General features: G+C 35.5%; 1 protein-coding gene across 11 annotated transcripts in view; it reads right to left on the bottom strand.

Annotated features, from left to right (window-relative positions):
• Positions 1-25916, bottom strand: part of LOC121430484 — a 152613-nt gene that overhangs the window by 32444 nt on the left and 94253 nt on the right. For 8 of the 11 annotated variants that reach the window (XM_041627754.1, XM_041627753.1, XM_041627755.1 and 5 more), the window contains 18 exons: positions 21695-21958; positions 20642-20773; positions 19567-19713; positions 18725-19012; positions 17597-17757; positions 16153-16285; positions 14538-14954; positions 14067-14314; positions 13425-13557; positions 12642-13019; positions 12052-12393; positions 11009-11707; positions 9399-10424; positions 8939-8956; positions 5760-5852; positions 3169-3438; positions 2022-2183; positions 1007-1111 (listed from right to left, as the gene is read on the bottom strand). In XM_041627754.1, the coding sequence (XP_041483688.1) occupies positions 1007-1111; positions 2022-2183; positions 3169-3438; positions 5760-5852; positions 8939-8956; positions 9399-10424; positions 11009-11707; positions 12052-12393; positions 12642-13019; positions 13425-13557; positions 14067-14314; positions 14538-14954; positions 16153-16285; positions 17597-17757; positions 18725-19012; positions 19567-19713; positions 20642-20773; positions 21695-21958 (5016 nt within the window). The remainder of the gene's footprint in view (positions 1-1006; positions 1112-2021; positions 2184-3168; positions 3439-5759; positions 5853-8938; positions 8957-9398; positions 10425-11008; positions 11708-12051; positions 12394-12641; positions 13020-13424; positions 13558-14066; positions 14315-14537; positions 14955-16152; positions 16286-17596; positions 17758-18724; positions 19013-19566; positions 19714-20641; positions 20774-21694; positions 21959-25916) is intronic. The other 3 variants (XM_041627760.1, XM_041627762.1, XM_041627758.1) reach the window with 2 other exon arrangements.

Below are 25916 nucleotides of genomic sequence, written 5' to 3'. Positions count from 1 at the left end.
GTTAAGCTGGAAGGGTAACTACATAATGTTAAAACTGGGTCAACAGGAAATATTAATATACAGCATACATGTATGTTACAAAGTTAATGTAATTCTTCTCCCAAAGGCTGATACATGTGCATCTTGCCAGGAAAGTCTAAATACAAAAGGGGATGTTGGGTTGAGAGTGACTGCACTGATAGTTTAAACACAATGTGTGTTATAAAGATTTGAAATAAAGGTTAAAAGAAAAGGAAAATAAAACCAACTAAATACATATGATGGTAACTCACTGCAAAGGATGACTGTACTTAATAACAGAATGAGAACAATGATAACAGACGTAAGGGCCTTGTTGCATAATAGTTACCATTATGGTAACTTTGCCATCCAATGATATCTTTCATGAAATCCTTGATTTTGATTGGCTGTTGATCAGCGTTACCATGGTAGTTACCATTGGATGTCAAGGATACGATAAAAGTAACCTTTATGCAACAGGGCCCTGTACATCACACATAAAAATGGATTATAAGATGAAAGTTTGTTATAATTAAATGTTGTTATGCACAAATATAGGGCTAGTATCAAGCACTGTGTTTATCTCGGGGGGGGGGGGGGGAGGGGGAGGGGGAGGGGAAGGTGATACACTGAGAATATGGTATCAAAAGAACCTACATTTATATGTGTGGGACTATAGAAATGCTGATCTGTACATCACACACAAAATGGATTATAATAAGATGAAAATTTGTTACAATTTTACAAGCAAATAAAGTTAAAGGTACATGTACTGTATCAAGCATAAAATCACATTATTCTAACACGAGGATTGCTTAAAATAAATTAATGGAATTCTCATTCTCTGTTCTATACCTGTGACACAAAGCTTAGCAATCGATCACACAATTACTTTGTATAAACTGATCACACATACAAATTAATGCAATTAATTGTAAAAATATGCCTTAAAATCAATTGCTATGCTTTGTGTCATTCTGGTCTAACTCAATCATACCACCTGTACCTGTTTTCGCTGGTCCCTTTTTCAACTTAAACTTCTTAAACTGCTTCTGTATTTTCAGAGCAGCCTTTTCAGTTTCAGGATCATCCAAATCTATATCGATCTCTTCTGAGTGCGTGTGTGGTTTTATACAGAAATACATGTAAGCAGTGATGAAAGCAAGTGTAACAGAAGTACGCAAAGGCAAATACTTAAATACAAAATCATTTGAGTGATAATCAGCAGAAAATTGAAGATAAACATAACAAAAATAATGTGCTACTTTGCCTGAATTATGTTGCAACAAAAGAGTAATTGCCTGTCTGGGCAACATTAAAGAGGTTCTTTGAGGTACATGTAACTTACAGCTTTATTACAGAGCTCTGCAATCAAATAATAAGGGGTAAATGTTCTCAATACCTTTCTTTATGATCATTTAATATATTTGCAATATACTGTTTCTGAAAATCTCTATTTCCTTTTCTAACTTGATCTAAAATAGAAATTTTGTTTTGCTTTTGTCAAAGAAACTGTACACAGCGAAAACATGGACTGCGTTTTGCAATTAAGGTACATGTAAATTCAACGACTTTTAACCTGAAAATTGAAGAACCAAAACAAATTTTCTGTTTTGATTTATACCAGCAACGGAAAATCAATGTCCTTAACAATCATACATGTATATGTACATAGTTACAGCAGATGCTGATTGAAGACTGAGAACTTTTACAAAATAAAGGTACATGTACATGTATGTGCAGAATACTGTACTAAGGTGCAGAAGTTCCAGAGGTTCTGGGCCCTGTTGCACAAAACTTTTTATTATGGTAACATTGCCATCCAATGGTAACTTGGACGGAATCCTGGATTCTGATTGGCTGCTGGGTCATGCTAACATGGTAGACCATTCGATGGCAAAGTTACCAGTAACATTTTGCAACGGGACCCAGTGTGGTAGGTTGAAGTATTACAAAATATTGCTATTTGTTTTTATTCATGTATCTACAGGTTCATTCACAAATTAATTTCAATTGCATACCTTCTTCTTTCTCTTCATCCTTCTTCTCTTCGCTGCTCCCCTTCTGAGGCTTCCACTCCACCCTGTAACCAGTCTGTTCACCTTCTGAGGGTGGGGACCAGCAAACTCTGAGTTTGTTAGAGCTAGTTTCTTCAATCTTTGGCTCCACCGCAGGATGAGGCACTGTGGATGAAGATGGAGGGGAGAATACTATGAATAGAATGTTACAAAAGGTTAAACTTTATAGGCCCTTATTCTGATCTCTGGTTTTAACTAAAACCATTGATGCAGTTGTTGGTTAAAGGTCAAGTCCACCCCAGAAAACTGTTGATTTGGATAAATTGAGAAAATTTATGTCGCAAAACACTGAACGTTTCTTCAAAATCGGATGTAAAATAAAAAAGTTATGACAGTTTAAAGTTTGCTTTTTGATGGGGTGGACTTGTCCTTTGACTATATGAAAAGTCTGATGCAACATACACTGTATATCCTTTACTAGTCGATTAAATTATTGTCACATCTGGCAATCACAGCATTGCAAACCGTCTCAAAATGACAATGCATTTCTGCTAGCACCAGTCCAGTCCATGGGGAAGTTTTGATGCCAGTGACTAATAAGCCTGTTCACGGTACGGTAAACTGCGCACGAGCAGTCAAAGGTCATTTGAGATAAACCAAGGAGGCTTTCGAATTCACTGACATTGGCATTTATGATTTGATGATTATTCCCGTATTCCTTTTAGAATAAATATTATTATTATTAAAATATTCCTTTTATCATATCCAAGCTGAAGAGTAATGAGCCTTCATAATCGCTGGTATTTGACAATGCCCCCAAAATATTCAAATATGCCAAAAGCAGAAATAAAACAAACAGATTTGTAAACGTAACCCCCTGATATACACACATGTACACCATTCTAGTCACCAGGTCTATACAATACCTTTCTTTCTTTGAATGCTCTGCCAGTAAAGCTTACACAACATCTTCATTTGGAAATGTTAATGCTCATCCAAATGAAAAATTGCTAACTAAGGTCGTTTGAAAAATAGTTGATCTTGGGCTAAAAACCGTGAACTGGCTTGTAGAGGAGCTTGCAATGCTGGGCATTATGTTCTGTCATACCAAGGACCCTTTAAACCCCTAAGTGAAGAGAGGCACACTAACCTGTGAACTTCTTGATGGTGACTTTCTCTGACTCCTTCTCCCCGTTCACGGTGTATATCTCCATCTCGTGCTCCCTCCCTGCCACTAGGCCGGTCAACTCGTGGGATGTCTCCTCCCCTCCGTCTAGCTTGACCTCCGAACTTTCCCCTCCCGTGGGCTGGCAAGCGACCCTGTAACCTGTGACCTCTCCATCAGGTTTGACCCAGGTCAGGTTGATGGTGTCAAGGGTCGATTCCGCCTTGGGATCTTTGACCTGATTGCTCTCCGATTCTGTATTATCAAAAAAAAAAACCAGGAATAAAAGTATAGGAATTCAAATATATACATGCAGTATTAAAACAGTGTATACTGTTATGACGGCAATTCAAAGGAGACAAAAAACATTGGCCCTTATGAGTAGATGTTCTTGAAAATTTTTACAAGAATAAGTCAGTATAAATATTCAAACTGGGAAAATATTATAGGAAAGCCATGAAATCTTTACATTGAAGATGAATGGACCTTCTATACAGACGGTCATTAAAACAGGTTTGACTGCACCTTTTTGCACATTCTTGTATCACTCGATGTAGACTTAGAGAATATTTCATCAATATTTTCATCCGACAAGTTGTCAGATCTGACAAAATTCCTTCATTCTTATTGTCTGAGATGTGCTGTTACTATGGTAACTGTCGCATAAATCAGGACTTGTCGGATAAAACGTCTGACAACTCCTTTCATGAAATAGTCCCCTGATTACAATATAAACAACAGTATAACAATCGTAGTATTTTTTTATAAATATGCTAATCATAAGTTGTTTACTGAAGTATCATTTTTTTTGTATACTATCATTTTTTTTGCTTAAGACAACGAAAGTATAAATAATCAGGGATACAGGCAAAAGAACCCTGCATGTGACAAAGGCTACAAGCCACTATGAGATGACAGACAATGCTTTTAATACAAAGCGATTTTAATATAATGCAAGAGGCAATTAATGTACATACTTGTTACGATAATATCTAGCATACATAAAAATATATGCTCATCACCATATTTGCACCTGGTAAGAAGAATAGTTACATGTATAAAGGTAATAAAATATCGTACTCAAAACTATAACAAAATTTTTAATAACACTGATACAAGATTATTATAGTATATGTAGTTTTATGAAAATATCATAGAAAATGAAAGAAGAAACATGGGGAAAGGCTCTCTGCAGGAAAACAATTTTAGACAGCATTTTTTTTTGCATTCTTCAATTTTATGAAGGTGTAGGATGTATTGAACATTTTGTGCCAGTCAATTAGTATAAGAATATCATTGTTCAATAAGATAGGAGAATCAAAAGAATCAGAATCAACTTCAAATGTAGATTTTGTTAGAAAAAATACAAAGGGAAATTATTAGAGGAAAGAAGAAGAGAACTACTAGAAAAGTAATGATTAAATGTTCATATTTGATTTAAAAGAACATCTCGCTTGGTGCAAAAAGTTGTTACTGAATATCACCATGGTACATGTATATTATCCGTAGGTAACCATAGCGAGCAGGGATTTGAGGACTACATCAGGACGATGTAGCCAGAAAAATAAAAGTGACTCTACTCTAATATGCAGAACTGTATTCCCTACGGATACTGCAAATGTGTCTCTGTCGGATACGGTGAGAAAAAAATCTGTGAGAAGTCTCCCACTGATTTGTAATACATGTACATCTATGTGAGGTGTCATCAAACCTGTTGTAGTGGCAAGAGATTTTACTTGTTACAACTTACTGATAAAATTGGCCACATGATAATTTGTCCAGCTAAACTCCTGACTGCGTTTTTAGCGAGTTTATAGCGAGTTTTCGCAATAGCAACAGGGATGGACTCTATAACATAGTAAATCTATTGAAAATGCCATCAAATCACAATGGACATCTAAGAGGTCTTTCTTTAAAACTTGGAGAACCGGAATGGCAGATCCTCCCAAAATTTGGAGTGGATGAAAAATAGCAAATATGATCTTTGTTCAGAGTCCTGGGGAGCGTTTCATCAACATTTTCGTCCCACAAGTTGTCAGATCTGACATCTTTCCTTAATTTTGATTGGCTGAGAGTCACTGTTTCTATGGTATCTGTCGGATAAAACAGGACTTGTCGGATAAAACGTCCGACAAGTCCTTGCATGCAACGCTCCCCTGGATGACATGGCTGTTTTGATTCACTGATTTTCAACAAAGCCTGCTTTGTCATAAAGAGCTTCTGACAATAGATTCCATATGTTCCAGAAAGCGTCCGAGGAGTGGTTGGGAAAACTCCCTAATATGACTCAGGACTTCATAATACAAAATAGTGTTAACCCTTTCAACTTTAAGGGGGAAAATCAATGGAGTATCTGGATATCAATGTGTGCAATCAATAGCAGAAGTGGGGACAATTGATTCACTATGTCTGACTACAGCTTTAGTAAAATGTGTGTCTACAAAAACGGAACTGCTTTGACTAGAGAAAGTTAGGTTATTCGTGCATGAACTGTAGTTTAATCTGAAAGTTCCAGTGTACATCAAGACTGGAACTTGGTGAAATCGGGATTAGTCAGTGCACTTTGTTTTTCCAACCTGGTGATTTCTTCGTCTTCTTTGATTTAAACTTTTTAAAGTTCTTCTGGATCGTTCTCGCTGCTTCATCCTCATCCATTTGCTTTGTGGGAGCTTGGAAAAGTCACAGGTATAATATTCATTAAAATAATACATTACATGTATATACATACAGGTGTATACTATAATTCATGTCATAATAATGGTCAAAGTTACCTTGAAAGGTATTCAATGACCCAGACCCCCACCCCGTACCCATCCTCAGAAAAAATCCTAATTGAGAGCAAGAACACAAACCTTTGAAATATCATGAAATTGCACATATCATGAGATCATGTGACATAAAACTTAATAGGTTGTCATCATCATAATGCTCCACAATGCATCTATATGATTATATGTACAAGGGCAAGTCCAAGAATTCGCGCGCGTTACGTATGGGACATTTCAGAGGCTTCAATGACCTGAAAAATAATGTTAATTGACTTTGATTAGATTGAATACCCTCATGATGGTAGACATCTAGGAGAAGAATAATCATGGAAAAAATGGTGGCATATGACCTCGACCTTGACCTTTTAGAGAGAAAAGATGGACCGTTACGTATGGGACGCAGAAAAAAGACAATTTTTAAAACAATTTTTACAAGTTGAGAATTCTCTGAAAGTATTTCATTTGACAACTTGTAACTCAGTGTGATAGAAGTCACAATACTCTAGTATATCTAAGGCAAGTTTCATGTCATAAGCCAAATCCCTCTAATTACAGACTGTAATTAAACAAATTAATGACATGTTACGTATGGGACAGTTACGTATGGGACATTTTGTCTCCATAGAGAATGTACACAATTTCCCCCATAATTAAAATAATTGAAATAATTTAAAATATGGAAATAACAAAAGAGTTTCTGTCTTTTAAAATGTTCTATTGAGACATATTTGATATGACTGAAAAGGAAATTAGCCATTTCCACATTTTTTTTCCTTGTTTTTCATGGTTTCATGGATTTCTTATGTATTTCTATTGTTTTTTATTTTATTCATATTTTTCCATTTTCACAATTTTTTCGCTTCAATTGTTTTCATTAATCAGTATTCATAACAAATCAGTCTTTAAAAACTAAAGAAAAGGTAAATAATCATTTTTTAGAGCACTCTTGAAATTTGTTTTTCTCCATTCACTTTGTACACAAATCTCCCCATTGACATTGTGTGTAAATGTCCCATACGTAACATGTTGTCCCATACGTAACAATTTTTTAATTAACTTTTAATTAAAAAGTAAACTATATTTTTGAAACTTTTTTGGGTATAACATTTTCATACTTTATAAATTAGAACTTCCCAGAGATGCAACAATACAAGTATTGTATTATGAGAAATAACTTAAAAAAACATCCTCAAAATGTTACGTATGGGACATTCCGTCCTTGGACAAGACCTAATTTGCATAATTAATTAGATGACATCACTTCTTTTCCCCAAAAAGTAATAAGATGTTAGGGGGTCCATGTCCCACCTATGACTAAATCTCACAAGTTTTGATTTTATTTTCTATAAGTTTTTATAATTGTCCCATACGTAACACCCATTTTACCAATTATGCAAATTAGGTGCCCCAAATTAGCATAAATATGCATATTATCAAATTTTTCTTAATGAAATTTTAAAATTCAACATTTGGGCTTTCTTACCCAACCAAAGATAACTTCTTAAATTAAAGATGAAATTTTGCCTTCTAGGGTGACCTTTTCTTGGACTTGCCCAGAAATACAACATCATCAAAAGGAAAACAAGTTTTTTTGTACCGGCAATACATGTACATCTTTATTTAAACACATGAAATTAATTGCTAACTTTAATGCCAAATTTCACAGCTAAACAGTAGCACACCCTTGCAATCGTCCTTTATCTTCTGTACATTAATGAATGTTCATGTATACACTTTCCTCTGCCTATTTTTCTTTCCCAATCCCTCCACTCTTCTCTCTCTTTATTTGACTTTTTTTTCAACTAACTATCCATTGTTCTCTAAAGTTTTAAAACACCCTCGTGGTCATTATGTATACTCACTGCATCATCATTAGTAATAGTGCGCCAATCACTTCACTTGTGCAAAATGTTAATATGGATCTCCTGTGAATGCATATGATCATGATCATCATCATGATCACTATCATCCCCATAATGATCATCATCATCACCACCACCATCACCATTATTATCATGATCATCATCATCATTATCACTACCACCACCATAATCATCATCATCATTACTACCACCATCACAATCATCATCATCATCATCATCATCATCTTCATCACCACCACCATCACCATAATTATTATGATCATCATCATCATCATTATCACTACCACCACCATAATCATCATCATCATTACCACCACCATCACAATTATCATCATCATCATCTTCATATTCATCACCACCCCATCATCATAATTATTATGATCATCATCATCATTACCACTACCACCACCATAATCATCATCATCATTACCACCACCATCACAATCATCATCATCATCATCATCATCTTCATCACCACCACCATCACCATAATTATTATGATCATCATCATCATCATTATCACTACCACCACCATAATCATCATCATCATTACCACCACCATCACAATTATCATCATCATCATCTTCATATTCATCACCACCCCATCATCATAATTATTATGATCATCATCATCATTACCACTACCACCACCATAATCATCATCATCATTACCACCACCATCACAATTATCATCATCATCATCATCTTCATCTTCATCACCACCACCATCACCATAATTATTATGATCATCATCATCATTACCACTACCACCACCACAATCATCATCATCACCACCACCATCACCATAATTATTATCATCAGCAGCAGCACCATCACCCCATCACCTAAGCCATTACTACACATTTGGCCATTACAACATTGTAATTATCATCATCATCATCATCAACGATCACAACACAATTGGCACTGATAAAAAGGTTCAAGGTGAACTACTAAACTACAAGTTTTAACAATCACAGATTGCTGATTGGCCAGTCATTTAACGTTAGTAGTTGTGCACTAACAATTTCCTAGTAGTGTAAAATGTGCATCTCCATGTTATCGTTGATTGTTAATGTGCCATTTTTCAAGCTGTTTCTATACCTTTCTTCTCCTCTTTGGCTGCAATTTAAAAAAAGAAATCAGGGATAAATTAGAAATATGCAAAGATACATGTAGCATACTACAGTTGATCAAATATTCTTCTCACATGTATATGTAGTTTCATAACAGGTAAAACTAAACTTACTTGAGTAATGAAATTTGTTAATCGTAAGTGCAAAAATTGTACTATAAACTTTTCAGGTCAATGTAAATATCACAATTCCCTAATTTTGAATTGTATTTTCCTGTTGAAATGAATAATATCTGAATACCATTATCATTATACAGCTGTTCAAGTAGCTAACCTACATGTGTTTTCTAAAATGAAAATTAGCTAACCAAACAAAAATGACAATGTTCACTTAAGCCCTGATTAATCAAAACTGTAATGTGTGTTGCACACCTTCTTAAAAAATAAATGTTTATGGATAAATTTAAACCAATTAAAGGAAATGCTAACCTGTTTTTCCAGTAATTTTAACTCTTTCACTTTTCTTGTCTCCATTGACAGTAAAGATTTTAAGAATGTAGGTCTTGTTTGGCTGCAAGTTGTTGAACGTAGTTTCCGTGACCTTCGGGTCATCAATCTGGATATCTTCTATTTCTTTTTCATCTTTTGGTTTGTTCTTCTTATCCTTCTTGGAGCTCTTCTCATCTTTATCTTCATCTTTATTCTTCTTGTCTTTGGCGAGAGAAGTCTTTTCCTTTTTCTTCTTCTTTTCCTTCTTTTCGTCATCTTCATTATCTTTTACAGATGTCTTTTCCTTTTTCTTCTTCTTTTCCTGTTTATCGTCATCTTCGTCATCTTTTATGGATGTCTTTTCTTTTTTCTTCTTGTCCTTCTTCTTATCTTCACCAACAGTTGTCTTTTCCTTCTTCTTCCTTTCTTCACTCTTTTCTCCTTCTTCTTCATCATCTCCAGTCTTTTCCTTTTTCTTCTCCTCATCTTGATCACCATCGTCATCAAAAGTAGTCTTCTCCTTTTTCTTCTTTTTCTTTTCTTTCTTCCCTTCATCAATATCATTCTCCTTATCCTCCTCTTTCGCTTCATCTTCTGCCGGTCCTTCTTTCTTTCCATCCTTTGTACTGTCTTCTTCTTTAACCTCAATTAGGGTAGCTTCCTTCTGTTTATCCTCCTTTTCTTCACCCTCCTCGCCAACAGTCGTCTTTTCTTTCTTTTTCTTCTTCTTGTCCTTCTTTCCACTTATCTCTTCTTTATCATCTCCCTCCTTTTCAGATTCGTCTTCTTTCGCTTCACTTTCACTCCTCTTCTTTTTATCCTTATCCTTTGATTTCTCCTTCTTGTCCTTCTTCTCTTTACTCTTCTCTCCATCCTTCTTGTCATCCAATGTACAGGTCACCAGGTATCCAGTCAAGTCACATTCTGGTTGTTTCCATGACAACAAGATGGATGTCGATGTTGCTGTCTCGATCACAGCATGTTTGACTGGCAATAACTTGGCTACTTCAGTGGAGGCCACAGGTGCTAAGACAAAAGGAGAGAGAAAAAGATGAAATGAATGCAGTCATATTCTAGAAACACAAATCTAGACAAGTCAGCACATTTCACTTTCCAAAAAAGTCACACACTTTTGGAAATTTTCAGGAAGTTCTTTTAAATTGTGAGGTAATATTTCATACACGTACATTTGCATTTTCTCATCAAATGAAATGTTACGATCTACATTACTTGTGGGTATTGTTTCGAAGGCTGTTTCGTAAAACTGTTCATAAAGTTATGGACACTTTAAAAATGACTGAATATGATGAATCAAATGTTTCTCTCCACCATATTAGATTAACTCAAAAGCTGATTTTAATATTAATATTTCGAACATAAAAATGCATTTGTAGACATCAGTATGTATTTTGAGGCATGAATTTCAATCAAATAATGTGAAATATAGGGACACTTCGTTAAAAATAAAAATAAATAAACAAAGGCTATGGTTCTCCAATCGGTGAAATATATGCTCTACATGATTCAGATATTCATAAAATCATATATAAATCCAAACGTTTCATAAAACAGTCCCCACATCATACATTTGCTCATGTTCAAATACATACCAGGTTTACCAGTCAGCTTGACTGAATCACTCTTAGTCTCTCCATCCAGGCTGTAGATTTTAATCACATACACAGTTTCAGGGTCCAAACCGTTGAACACAGCCTCCGTAACAGCTGGATCATCAAGTCTAATTTCTTTCTTCTCCTCTTCGGTGTTCTTTTTTCCTCCACCATGGACTGATGTTTTCTCCTTCTTTTTATTTCCATCAACAGAAGTCTTTTCCTTCTTCTTTCTTTCCTTTCCATCTTCTTTATCACCAAGAGTTGTTTTGTCTTTCTTCTTTTTCTTCTTTTCTTCTTCCTTACCACCATCCTCATCAAGAGTTGTTTTATCTTTTTCGTTTTCTTCCTCTACACCTGCTTTTCCTTCCTTTTCTTCCTTCTCTCCATCATTTTCCTTCTCCTTGTTACTCTCTTCCTCATCCTCCTTCTTCACCTCTACTGTCTTCCCATCTTCAGCCTCATCATTTTTCTTATCCTCCTCCAATCTCTCCTTCTTGTCCTTCTTCTTGTCCTCCTTTCCAGAGTCCTTCTTTTCATCCCCCTTTCCTTTCTTCTTCTTCTTATCTTCCTTCTCCGGTGAGCAGGTAACAAGATAACCTTTGACCTCTCCATCAGGTGGCTTCCAGGTCACGTTGAGAGTCCCCGGGCCTGCCTCGAGTTTGGCGTTCGAAACAGGTGGCAATTTTGTGGCTTTTTCTGAAACAGGAGGAAAAAAAGAATGCAAGTACATGTACATGTATATCTCAATAAATATCCTCCTATATATTAACCATTGATCATATACATGTACATAACAAAATGGGCCACTTACACTCACAGATCTTATCAAGGAAGACATTGGTTTTTGATGTAAGCAGTTGTTATTATATCATTCAAGTCTACCACATGTACACATAGCTGGGGTTTCTTGTTTATTTCCTTTATGACAGCATGGGGAATACTCACTGATAAAACAATTTTTTTTTAACTGCATGATTTAACAACAGTCAAACAGTATTTATCAAAGGCTCGACACATCATCTAACTTCTAATGGACTCACTTGGTGCAGCCTCAGTTGAGGCTTTGTCAATTTCCTCCTCCCCATCCAAGACAGCAGCTTCCACCAGATATATGACCTTCTCTTGGAGGTCATCAAAGGTCAGAGAGGTCACATCAGGGTCATCGATCTTGACCTCTTTCAGTGATGTTGGGTCACCGCCATCTTTCAGTTGACATGTCACCTTGTAGCCAGTGACTGCTGCCCTCGCTGGCTTCGTCCATGTAGCTTTAAGTGATGTTGATTCAACCCATTCCGTTGCTATGGTGATGGGGTCAGTATTTCCTACAGGCGTCTTGTCTGTTGCTGCGGTGATGGAGTCAGTATTTTCTATAGGCATCTTGTCTGTGAATGTTAAAAAAATTATCAAATAGAAAACTTGGACATCTTCATCTACATAATACAGTATACAATGTATGTATTAAAGCATCAATCACTAACAGAAGGAAATTCAATATATAAACATACATGTATACTACACATCTAAAAATCTACAAGATTTACACAAGTTTAGATGCAATGTGTGAAATCAAGGCTATTGCCACATTTACAATTACATATCCTGATAATAATACTACAGAGATTTGACTGACCCGTCTTTCCTGTGACCTTCACCCTATCGCTCTTCTTCTCTCCAACCAAGGTATATATCTTGACCACGTAATCCTCATCAGCTTTCAAACCTTCAAAAACTGCTTTCAACTCTTCGGGATCCTCTATCTTCCTTTCTTGCTCTTGTCCCAAGATCTCCTCCTTTTTATCTTCCTTTTCCTCCTTCCCATCATCCCCATCCTTCTTCTTCTTGTCCTTGGAAGCCTTTTTATCTCGAGGAGTTGCTGCAGCAGCTGAAGTTTGACAGGTGACCAAATATCCAGTAACAGGTCCTTTTGGTTTCTCCCAAGCGAGAGTCAGAGATGTGGTGCCAGTCTCTGATATCACAGCATTTTGAACCCGATGAATCTTCAAGGTTTCTACACCATGAGCCGGGGGTGGATGGACAAAAATATGAAATTATGTTGCTGAATATGCTTCATGAATTGAATTCTAGGGAAGATACTAATAAAAGTAAGCATGATAGAAAAATTCCCTGAAAATCCCAACTGTCTAATTTGTGGGCCAACTGAGCAACCTTATTGACAACTGGGTAGCTCTTGGATTACTCTGCCACATCCTTTTCTTAAAACTTCTTTCAGTACAATTAAACAACTCTGAGAATAAATGTACAGCTTTTCTTTAAAAAACAAAAACACAGAAGAGGAACACTTCTGGGGATAAAAATTATCTTTTATCTGTTTTCAAAGGTCTGAGCAAGATGCTTAATTTTCTTTCCCTACTTCTTAGATTCTTAAGTAATTGACATGGTACAAAAAACTCACTTGTTTCTGTTTCTACTGAGACAGGCTCACTCTTGGCATCATCCGTTACTGTGACGACACTGATGACGTAGACTGTACTTTCTTCCAGATCATCAATAGAGGCATTCTCAGTCTCGGGCTTATCAAGTGTTATCTGAAAAATGGATAATGGAAGAATATTAGGTGAAAAACATCATCACCATCATAATCATTCATAATTATTGATATCTAAATTTTCAACAGCATTGCCATTATTATCACATTACTCATCCTCATCATCGTCAGCAGCAGAATCATCATCACTATAATCACCATCCTCATCATCATCACAATAATAATCATCATCATCATCTTCATCTTCCTCATCATCATCATCATCCTCCTCCTCCTCATCATCATCATCTTCATCTTCACCATCATCATCAGCAGCAGCAACAACATCATTACCATCGTCATCATCATCATCACCACCACCACTAGCACTATCATCATCATCCCCATCATCATCATAACCACCACCACCACTACCATCGTCATCATCATCATCACCACAACTACCAATACCTCCAACACTATCACCGCCACTACCACCTCCACCACCACTATCACCACTACCAATATCATCATCACCATTGCTACCACCAATAAATGAAACAAACTAACCTCCTTGATGACCTTTTCTGGATCACTCTTCAACGCACAAGTCAGGTGATACCCAGTAACGCCATCCTCACTAGGCTTCTTCCATGTTACCGTGATGTAGTCCAAGGAGGGTGTGGCCTTGAGGTCCCTGACTGGCGGAACCACACCCTCTTCAGGCGGAGGAGCATCTTCCGGTCTAGGGGAGGCATCCAGGAGCTCACTGGCCTCCAGGAGTTGGGCGATATCTTCAGAGTAATCCACTTCAGGTTCTGCAGTATTGGGAGAAATACATGTATCAACAGGAAGCACTTCTAAGTTTCTCAGAGTACCTATTTCATTATTACTACATGTAAATAACTTTTATTTGCAGTGAACGTTTCTTAATATTCATCGCAAAATTCTAAATAATGATTTTGATTTTCACATTGATGAATTTCCATCTTTCCCCCACAACTTAGATTTATCTTAAGATGGTATTTTACCGTGACTTACCAGTCTTTGCAATGATCTTCACACGGTCGCTCTTCTTCTCCCCTACTAGTGTATAGATCTTGATGACATACTCTTCATCAGACTTCAGATCTTCAAACAATGCTCGCGTCTCCTCGGGATTTTCAATCTGTATCTCTCTCTCCTTCTCTTCTTCCTCCGTTGCCTCCTCCTCCTCCTTCACCTTCTCTTCTTCCCCATCCTCTTTCTTTTCCTCCTCGTCTTTCTTCTTCTTCTCCTTCTTCTTTTTGTCCTTGGAGTTCTTATCTCTTGGGGTAGCAGCAGCAGCTGCAGCTGTGGTTTGACAGGTAACCAAATATCCAGTCACATCCCCCTTGGGTTTCTCCCAAGAGATAGAGAGAGAAGTGGTACCGGTCTGGGAAATCTCTGCATGTTGAACTTTGTGGATCTTCAGCTTTTCTGTATCAGAAATGAGAGAGATTAATTTTTCAAACAACTTTAGAGAGCGAGAAAACAAATCTAGACATGTCTATGTGTAACAAGAATAATGCAAAGAATAAGGGGGAAAACCTTGTTTTAGGGTCCACCTGCAAACCCCCATCTCTTAAGTTTAATATCAAGAGGGGAGAGCCACAGGTCACAGTGATTCAGTTTCTTTTTTCCTCCCAGGCACAGGTGATGCCAAGAAAATACTAATTTAAAATGAACGTCAATTTTTATGGGTACCACACTCAATCATAAGTCCTGAAATCTATTGCTAATTTGTGTTTGATTTCTAGTCTTTTTCTTACAATAGAAATTACACATTTGATAGCTATTAAATGCGTATATGATTTACATGTATAGAAATGTCAAATTTGCAGCCAATCAAGTTTATACAAGTCTATTCCAATTCAAGTGAATAGTGTTTCCTGTTGAACAAACAGGAAGGGGGTATACCGAGCGTATACAAAAAACAAAGCTTCGCTCATCAACACATGTTAATCTCAATGAGGTTACCCTCTATTCTTGACCAAACTTTTAACTCTTTGCCTGCCACAGACAGAATCCCTCCTATGCCATATTAATTTCAAGGTGCAACATTGAGAGGGGCTTTGCATGGACAATGCTAATTCAGCTCACAATAGCTTTGATTGGTTTATAGTAAGGACAAATTTTGTGTGAACACAGAGCAATGTGATGCACACATCAAAATTCAAGATTCAATATTTATTCAAACATATGAATGCAGCTTGCTAAGCTGAATTGACAAATGTTTTACGAAAAAAGACATAAAATACACATAAAATCAACAAAAAAGCAATGTTTCAAAATAATCAAGAAATTACAAAAGCAAATATGGTATAATCATAATGAAGAAGTGATCTTAGTTTTGGAAAGCTTTGAAAAAGTAAATATGTTTGAAAAATAATTCACTCCTGAATATAAAATATTGATGTAATATGGGTTTCGAGGAGAATTAAAAGGAAATCTGTTGTAACAGCTTTAAGTAGATTCAGTATAAGAAAAGAGCAGTATTGTAACATGTGTTTGAACTTAATGCTTAATGCACTCTGTGGGTATTGTGAATGAAATGTGACTTGAGTCGAACTTGGCAGTCTGCTGTGTGAGTGACTCTGGTCGAACAAAGCGGGCAAAGAGTCGAGTTTATTCTTACTTGTTTCAGCAGTGATTGTAGCAGGTTTACTGATCTCCTCGTCCTTCAATGAAACTATATTGATAACATACACCTTGCCTTCATCCAGACCCTCAAGCACTGCAGTGGTTGTAGAACTATCATCAGTGGAAACCTGTAGAACAAATAGGCCCAAATTCACGTAGGTGGTTTTGAAAACCCACGGTAGAATCCATGGTTTATGCAGATTTAATTAAGGGCAATTCCATAAATATGTACGTCCAACCCCCCTATATGTGGGACCTTCATGAGATTTTCCGTCTCTGATTTCTTGTTCTTTTGACAGTCTGTAATGTTCTCGAAATATCATGACTTGGTCAGTTTATGAAGTGAAGTAAGACTTGAGAAAAATGGGGGTCGGATGTACAAAAAAAGGTTGATTATTTTATGTAATTGCCCTTAAAGGAAAATGAAATCTTTGAAACAGGATACATATAACTTGTGTAAAAACAGAAAAATCAAAGAAACAGATCAACAAAAGTTTGAGAAAAATTGACTAAATAATAGGTTGTTAGATCATTATTGCAATGTAGATCCTCTAATTGGCAATGCGACAAAGATTTGCGTTGTCACATGTGAGCAACTTTCCCTTTACTTTTGTATATATTTCACTTTTTCATTACTTCTATCAGTATATCATGAATTCTTTCTATAGGAGGGCATGTAATACTGATTTTTGAAGAATACATCATGGATAAAGACTTTGTATCACCATGCACATAAGAGCAAAAAGAGACGTGGGGGGGTATTTCTTAGTCCATCACAGGGAAAGTTGTTTACATGTGACATCACACATCTTTGTCGCATTGATCGCAATATTCTCATGCTCATGACTTTTTCATCATCTGTCTGATTTTTCTCAAACTTTCTTAGATCTTATGCTTTGATTTTTCTCTTTCCACACAGGCCCACTTGTTCCAAAGGTTTCATTTTCCTTTTAATCATGCTTTATTTAGTATGAAATACGGAGAAAGGTCAAATAATGAATGCAAGCTTTTATCACAGGGAGCTAGATTTAATCCAGTAAGGTAATAAACTCACAGTATAGAATTAATGTGTCCACTAAAACATAATTAGCATACTTTTTTTTTTAAATGGACTCTCATATAATTCGGTGCCCTGTAGCATACTGTACATCTATTATTTTAACCTTTGTAAATATATTCACTGGTAAACTCCTTTGATAGCGATTCCTTTGGCATTGTAAACTCCTCACAAAGACCAAGGATTGCTGTCAAAATATGGTTAAAATACATAAATGTCAATGAGAGCAATATACTGTTCTTTTTTATATCTTCGAGGAAAAAAAAAACGGTCAACTGTTTGTCAAAATACGTACAAAAATGTTTATAAATATCAATTTTTATGTACACTCACTGATTAATGATCAATAAACCATATTGAAAAAAATACAAGCGAGAATTACCTCAGAAACAACATCTTCAGGTTTACTCTTCAGGGCACAAGAAACTTTGTATCCTGTGATGTCTCCCTCAGGAGCCTTCCATGAGACAGTGATTGAGTTGGTGGTGGGCGTAGCTGTGATGTCACTGACGATGGGGACTTCCCCCTCCTCTTGTTCATCATCTGAAATAAGAGCAATACATGTATGAAATTAAATTAGTTTAACCGAAACAGATTAATGGTATCGCTGAATTTGTTAATCGCCAGATGCATTGCATACGTGTACATGTATATGGTCTACATGATTTCATTAAGCAAATTAAGGTTAAATACAGTACCATAATACTACTCTTAAGAAAAAACCTACATAAATCCATTTTTTGCATGTAAATACATGAATTTAAGTTAAAATATATTTGAACTACTGTATATTTTCTCAAAGTGCTCCTTAACCCAAATTAGTAATGTGAGAATGAGATAATATATTGTAATTCAGTCATTTAACAGGTTCAGGAAGGTTGTGTGGATATTTTTATTAGATTAGCAAAGTCAAAACACAGCATGCTTTAAAAAATAAAAAACACGTATTAAAAAATCCTCTTTTACTAATGATTGCATCAGATGAAATCTATATCAAAACAAATTTTGTTATAAGAACTGTATTAGTGTGAAAAATAATTCAATTAGGAGCAAAGTGAAACTAAAACGGTGCTATTAAAACTTGACCTACATGTATAATCGTTCAATCTTATTGCATACATATACATGTACTAGACAATGAATTTTCCTATTTTCATGATACTCTGGAACATATCAAAGATGTGTACCATCATCAAATGGTTAAGACAAGACTCAACAGCTCATTAACATAGTCCTATGCTCTTTGAGATTTCATGTATCAAATTTCAATTAGCTTGAACATAATAATCTTGTAAAGCTTTGAATTAAATGAAATTCAAATTAATATTAGTCTAGTGCACTGATGAATGTTTCAATTGAAACTCACTATCTCACACACATCTTCCTAAGCTACAAGTGTGTTAGATCTTTATAAATCTTACGTGTTAAAAAAAGCACAGCAAACTTCAAAGTTATCAAATATAATCCAAGTAATTAAAAAGTATCAGTAAAACAAAAATGAATATCTCACCTGTCTTCCCTTCCACTTTCACGCTACTGCTTTCCGTCCCTTGCGCGGATATTGTATAAATCTTGCAAACATATTCTGTGTTTGGACTTAGCCCGATAAACGTGGTTTCGGTCACACCAGCATCATCAATCTTAACCTCTTCTTTCTTTCCATCTTTCTCAGTTTCTTTGGGTACGCATGTGACGCGATAGCCACCGACATCCCCTTCTGGTTTCTTCCACGAAACGGTCGCCGACGATGAAGTGGTGGACACGGACGCTTTGCGAACCTTGTGGACCTTGCCACTTTCTACTTACCGGAATTGAACGTATAGGTAACAAACATCGCAAGGAAATGCATTGAATATGAAAACAGGAAGGAAGCACAACCATAAAGGGGTTTATATATGGACCAAGCATAATGTAAATTTTAGGAAGAGGTATCCGTATACAACAAAGACAAAAACATTAATATTTTGTACTATGATTTCCACCAATATATAGGTTGAAAGTAAACTCTATGGATAAGTATAAAAGCAAAGAAAAAATATTACAGCGCATACATGTATGGTGCACTAAAAAATTTGAACAAATGTCTACATCTGTCTGAATGCTTGTCTCTCTTTGTCTGTCTCTCTCTCTGTATCTTTTTTTTTTCTATGATCTCTTGACCTCTCTCTCTATCTTTCAATCTCTTTTCCTTTACATTAATTCTCTTCGATAAACTTCATGCATGTTTCCTTTTAATGAAAGCCTTCTAACACACTCCATCTTCATAAATGTTGCAAACATCTTTACAACTGTCCATATACATCTAGCCTTCTATCTTAAGCCAGCAATCCCCATCAATTCCTTTCTTCTCACCTGTTCTTCCAACGACGGTGACCTTCTCGCTCTCTTTATCCTCATGAAGAGTGAAGACCTCTACATGGTATTCCCTGCCTGGTGCTAATCCAGTGAACCTGACGCTCGTCTTATCATCCCCGTCCAATTTCACCTCAGGGTTGTCACCTGTAGAATGAAAATTGCCAATTTGATGTAAAACTGATATGAACACAATGAACATAACCTACGGAGTGTTGTGGCCCGGTGGATTAGTCTTCTAACTTTGAAACACATGGCATAATTTCCTTCAGAAAGGAATTTATCCACACTGCTGCACTCCACCCAGGTGAGGTGAATGGGTACCCAGTAGGAAGAAATTCTTTGAATGTTTTGAGCACCTAGACAGCCCAGCTAAAGTCGGGGTAATAATAAAAGCAGGGCCCGCTGGGAGAACAGTTTTCATAACTGAAGTGGCTTCCCTGGGTAAATATACCTATATTGTTATTATTATTATTATAACCATAAGTCCAAGCAGTGTCTATCAGCAGGAAGCCCACTTTACAAGGTGCTGAGTGTCTTCCAGTGCGGATTTTCAGCCATCCCCATATTGATTTGTCTCTGATAATCTTGGAGGAATGGCAACGAAGAGAGACCTGTGGAATTCCTGCAGGAAACAAGGGGCTCTGACTTTTCAAAAGAGGTGCCTCAAAGCCAGGTAACCTCTGCATCAGCTGTCTTCAAGACCTCAAGGTGATCTGTTTTTAAAATGACATATTATCCCAAACTGTTACTTAGTAGTAACCAAAGATTTAATGAATCTGGGGAGGGGGGGGGCAATGAAATTATTTCGAACATGAACACTATCTACAATATACCCTAAGTAGTAACTGAAATAATGAAAGGATAAAAGCACTAGGTGGCACTGGCACTTTGTAAAATGTACCTCCTGAATGATTGTAGGAATACATTATAGCCAGTAGATTTCTGCCAGAAGGCCTCTAGGTAACACAATGATGTGGGTTCCTAGAATTAAATCTACAACCTATCTTTACTATAATCAAAGGTTAAACGCATTGGGAGGGGGAAAACACAGAAATATCCTTGTGAACTGTACCTTCCGATGGTTGTAGTACAGCCCTGTAGCCAGTAATATCTCCATCAGGTTTCTTCCAGGAAACCTCTAGGTGGTCTGTTCCAGAGGAGGTGGAGTGGTCAATGACGGGAAGGACAATCAGTTCGGGCATTGCTGGAGCAGAAATCAAAGAGTAATGAGAAGGGATAAGTGAAACCCACTTTCTACAACACTACTTCGGTACTGACCGCACAGAAACGTTGTTAGCGCTAACAGTGTACTAACAGTCGGTAATGTGGGAGTGATGCCTAATGTTACATATACAACAATGCATTGCTTAACAATGACATAAATTTTTTGACTTAACAATCTGAAAGATGTGACTGAGCTTACGTTAGTTCTCTGTTAGGCTAACAATGTTTCTGCGCTTTCGGCACAGGTGGTTAAACTCTTAATGGATAACTGTATTGCAGTTTCAGGCAAATCTTTGTTAAAATGTAAATCCTAGTTTTAGTTACTATTGAAAATAAATTTGAATGGAAACAAACTACATTAAAGAGGCCACTCTGTTATCAGTATGTGCACTGTGAAAATAATATGACAAATCATCAAGAATTTAACAAAAAATATAACAATATAAAAGTGCAAGTACATGCAGTTTTCTTGTCAAAGGGAGTTAGTTTAAGATATTTGCTTAAAAGTAGTGACATTATAAAGATAAATGTATTGATCACCAAAATCTTTAAGCTTGAAACATAAATGTAACTAGTGCCCTGTTCTACATGTATGAAACATGCAATCAATTACACATGCAAAATAAAAGCATATACATGTATATAGCAACATTTGCTCTTGGCCAAATTCAGTTAAGTCACTAAAAGCTTGCCAATAATAAGCTTTAAGAAATACATGTACATGTACAGGGAGCATTTCATTATTATACATGTACAGCACTATTAAAAATGGAAACTACATGTACTCATTCCAATGGTAACAGAGTTCAGCACCTAATCACAATCAATGTTTCCAAAGTTGTAACTTCTTACGAAATGGCACCCGAGTGTCCGCATCCAATGAAATGTAATTTTTACTCACTGGTCTTTCCTTCGAGAGTGACCTTCTCGCTCTCGGTTTCCCCGGCAACCGTGACAATCTGAACCTTGTAGTCCTTGTTAGGCATCAGGCCTTCGAATTCGGCCGTTGTCGTGGCAACATCTTTGATCTTGAGTGAAGACTTCTTGGCGTCCGAGGGAGATACCTTGACATGGTAACCGGTCAGTTGACCTTCAGGTGATTTCCACGTGACCTTTATGGAGGTCAGCGCACTCTCAATAGTTGCATCCAGCACTTTGTTAGGTTCTAAATATGGAAACAAAAATGAGTGTAAAAGAAGACATGCTGACATATTGCATCAATTTTTACAAAAATATGATTGACTTAGGATTTTTTTCTGCATTTTTCTGGATCTTACAATAAACAGCTAGATTATAGATTGAAAATAAGCTTTAAATACTACACATACATAAACTGTATGAGTAACAACAGTCACAACAGTATGATAATATACTAAAATCTGAATAATTGTTTAAAAAATTTAAGTATTTGCCTGTTTGACATTAAACAATATCAGGAAGAATAAAAAAGTATTTTCTTTTTACAAGAAACCCACTCTACCATTGCTAACGAAAAAAGTTGGGTAGAGGATTGGGGAGTGGGTTCAGTTTTCTTTTCGCATGGAACCTCCAATAGTCGAGGAGTATGTATTCTTTTGAAAAACGTTTTAGATATTACTGTTAATAAAGAATATCACGATGAGTTTGGTCGTTTTGTAATATTAGATACCATTTTAAATCAACAAAAAATCACACTGATAAATGTGTATGGTCCTAACGACGATAATCATACATTTTTTGATGAAATACTTCATAAGTTACAAGAATTTGATTGTGAATCTGTTCTTTGGGGTGGGGATTTTAATCTGGTTTTGGATGTAAACAAAGACAAAAAAGGTGGCCGCCAAACCACACATTTGCACTCTTTAAATTCAATTGATATAATAATGAATGAATATAATTTAGTAGATATTTGGCGCTTTCATAATGTTGATATCCAGAAGTTTACTTGGCATTCAAGAAATGTATTCTGTCGCTTGGACTTTTTCTTAGTTTCGCACAACTTGATTACACAAATTGATAATTGTGATATCCTACCTGGTTTCAAAACCGACCATTCGGCGATATTTTGTAATTTACATTTTTTAAATAAAACTAGGGGGAGAGGTTTTTGGAAATATAATACTTCATTATTACAAGATGAAACATACACGGAATTGGTTCGTGATTGTATAAAAGAAAACAAGAATATGTTTTTGAATAATTTAGATCCTAATACGTTCTGGGATTTTCTTAAATGTCAAATTAGATCATTAACGATTGGCTATTCAATAGAGAAAGCCAGGCAAGGTAGAGCTCGAGAAAAAAATATTATAGCTAGACTCAAATTCCTTGAGTCCAGTTATTCCCAGAATCAATCTGAAGTGATTAAAAATGAGATAATATCTTGTAAAGAGGATCTTGAGATGTTATATGAGAGAAAGACAGCAGGTGCAATTATAAGAGCAAGAGCTAATTGGATCGAAAATGGTGAAAGAAACACACGTTATTTTATAAATCTTGAAAAAAGGAATCAACGACAGAATGTTATAACTAAATTACAAATTGATAATCATATAATTGTGACTTCACAAAAACAAATACTAATTTCTCTCAGAGACTATTATCAAACTATATTCACATCATCTCATCCATCTCAAATTGATCTTTACGATATTTTACCTCAGGGTGATAAATGCAATATTTTATCACCAGAGTTACAAAAGAAATGTGAAGGTGTTATAACAATGCAAGAATGTGTTAATGCTCTGAAATCAATGAATAACAACAAGACTCCGGGAACGGATGGGTTCCCGTGTGAATTCTATAAATTTTTCTTTAAAGAATTAGGAGATGTTTTAATCAATAGTTTTAATTATTCCTTTATACAAGGTAAATTGTCATTGGATCAGAGGAGAGGAATTATTCATCTCATTCCTAAAAAAGACCAAAATCCTTTGCTTTTAAAAAGTTGGAGGCCCATCTCTATTTTAAACACCGACTATAAACTACTTGCAAAATGTTTAGCTTTGAGATTGCGAAAGGTGTTAGGTGGTATTATCAATAATGACCAGACAGGATTTTTACATGGTCGGTATATTGGTGAAAATATTCGCTTAGCCTTAGATATGATTGAATTTACAAATGAACACGATATTCCCGGTTTTATGTTAATGGCCGACATAGAAAAGGCATTTGATAAATTAGAATGGTCCTTTTTACTTCAAGCTTTGAAATATTTTAATTTTGGTGAAGATTTGATATTATGGATTAGAGTTATGTACAATGATATATATTCTTGTATTTTGAATAATGGACATGCTTCAGAATTTTTTCAAATTTCATGCGGAGTAAGGCAGGGCTGCCCTTTAAGTCCTCTTCTTTATATCATTTGTAATGAAATTATGTGTTTATGGATAAGGGGAAACAGTGATATTAAAGGTATAACAGTGAATGGAATAGAAATTAAGCTGAACTCTTATGCAGATGACACAACATTTTATATAAATGACGTCAAGTCTCTTAAAATCATTATGTATATTTTGGATGAATTTAAGGTTTTTTCAGGGCTTTGCATTAATCGAAATAAATCTGAAATTGTGGCACTTGGTTATTACAAAGCACATCCTCCAGACATATCCTTTTCCGGATTAAGATTTTCTAATGGCCCATTTAGATTATTGGGAGTATATTTTTCACCTGACTTAAAAGACATATTTGAATTGAATTTTATTCCAAAGCTTAAGAAAATAAAGAATGTTTTAAGAGTATGGAAAATGAGAAATTTAACTCCAATAGGGAAAATAACTATTTTGAAGTCACTCGGCCTTTCTCAAATTATATTTCTGTTGTCTGTATTACCAAAACCTCCTGAAGATTTTTTGAAAGAATTAGAACATTTAATTTACTCTTTTATTTGGAATGAAAAAACGGATAAAATCAGTCGTCTTACAATTATTGGAGACTATAGTCAAGGTGGATTGAAAATGTTACATTTACCTTCTGTAATTTCTGGCTTGAAAATTGCGTGGGTTAAACGTTATATGAGCACAGAAAATAAAGGAAAATGGAAATGTTTTTTCGAACACAACTTGGTCACCTTTGGAGGAGAATTGTTTTGGACATGTAATTTAAAATACGATGATCCCAAAATATTACAAATAAAAAATCAATTCATTCGAGAAATTTTAATTACTTGGAGTCGTTTAACATTCTCTCCTAATTTATCTGATTTGAATATAAAGAATCAAGTGTTATGGAATAACTCATTGATCAAAGTAGATGGGAAAGTTTTATGTAAACAACTTTGGCTTAAAAATGGGATCATCAGTATTAAACATTTAATGGATGAACAAAACAATTTTCTCTCACATACAACTTTTTTACAAAAATACAAAATTAATTGTAATTTTCTTGAATATCATTCATTGATTTCTGCAATACCCAATGAATGGAAACATTTTAGTCAACATCTTGTTGAGAGTAAAACAACTCAAGAAGATTTGTTGTATAATTTAAATAATGTTTTTAAGGTATGCAAGTTTATCCATAGAATTTCTGTTGATAAAATCTTAAAGTCCCCCACTTCGCAATCAAAATGGGCATCCATTTTAAATGAACCGGTTAATAATTGGAACAGATTGTATATGATTCCCTTTAAATGCTGTCTTTCTACAAAACTCCGCTACTTTCAATATAAACTTTTCAATCGGATAATGGGGGTGAACAAACATCTTTACGATATTGGCTTGTCTGAATCTAATTTATGTACATTTTGTTCTTCCTCTGTTGAAAGTATTTCACATCTGTTTTGGGACTGCCCTGTAACTCAACAATTTATTCAAAACTTCCAAACCTCTTATTTGAACAATAACGTGTATTTGAATAAGAATTTATTTTTGTTTGGTTGCCCTGACGCTCAATACTCTACTGTAAACCGTTATATTCTTTATGCTAAATATTTCATTTTTTCCACACGTTGTAAGGGTAATCGGTTGTGTTTTAGCTCTTTTAAGAGCGTATTGAAACGCTATTGTGAAATTGAAAGGGTTCTCAGTCAAAAACATCATAACTTTGTCATATCATTAGATAATAGCACGCATGTACAGTTGTTGTAAACATGTTCGCTTCATGATTCTTTTGTAAATTGAATTGCTTTCGTGTTT

This window comes from Lytechinus variegatus, chromosome 17 (assembly GCF_018143015.1).
Source record: "Lytechinus variegatus isolate NC3 chromosome 17, Lvar_3.0, whole genome shotgun sequence".
NCBI lineage: Eukaryota > Metazoa > Echinodermata > Echinoidea > Temnopleuroida > Toxopneustidae > Lytechinus > Lytechinus variegatus.
Note: the sequence above shows the minus strand (reverse complement) of the source record. Positions and strands in the feature narration are given on the sequence as shown.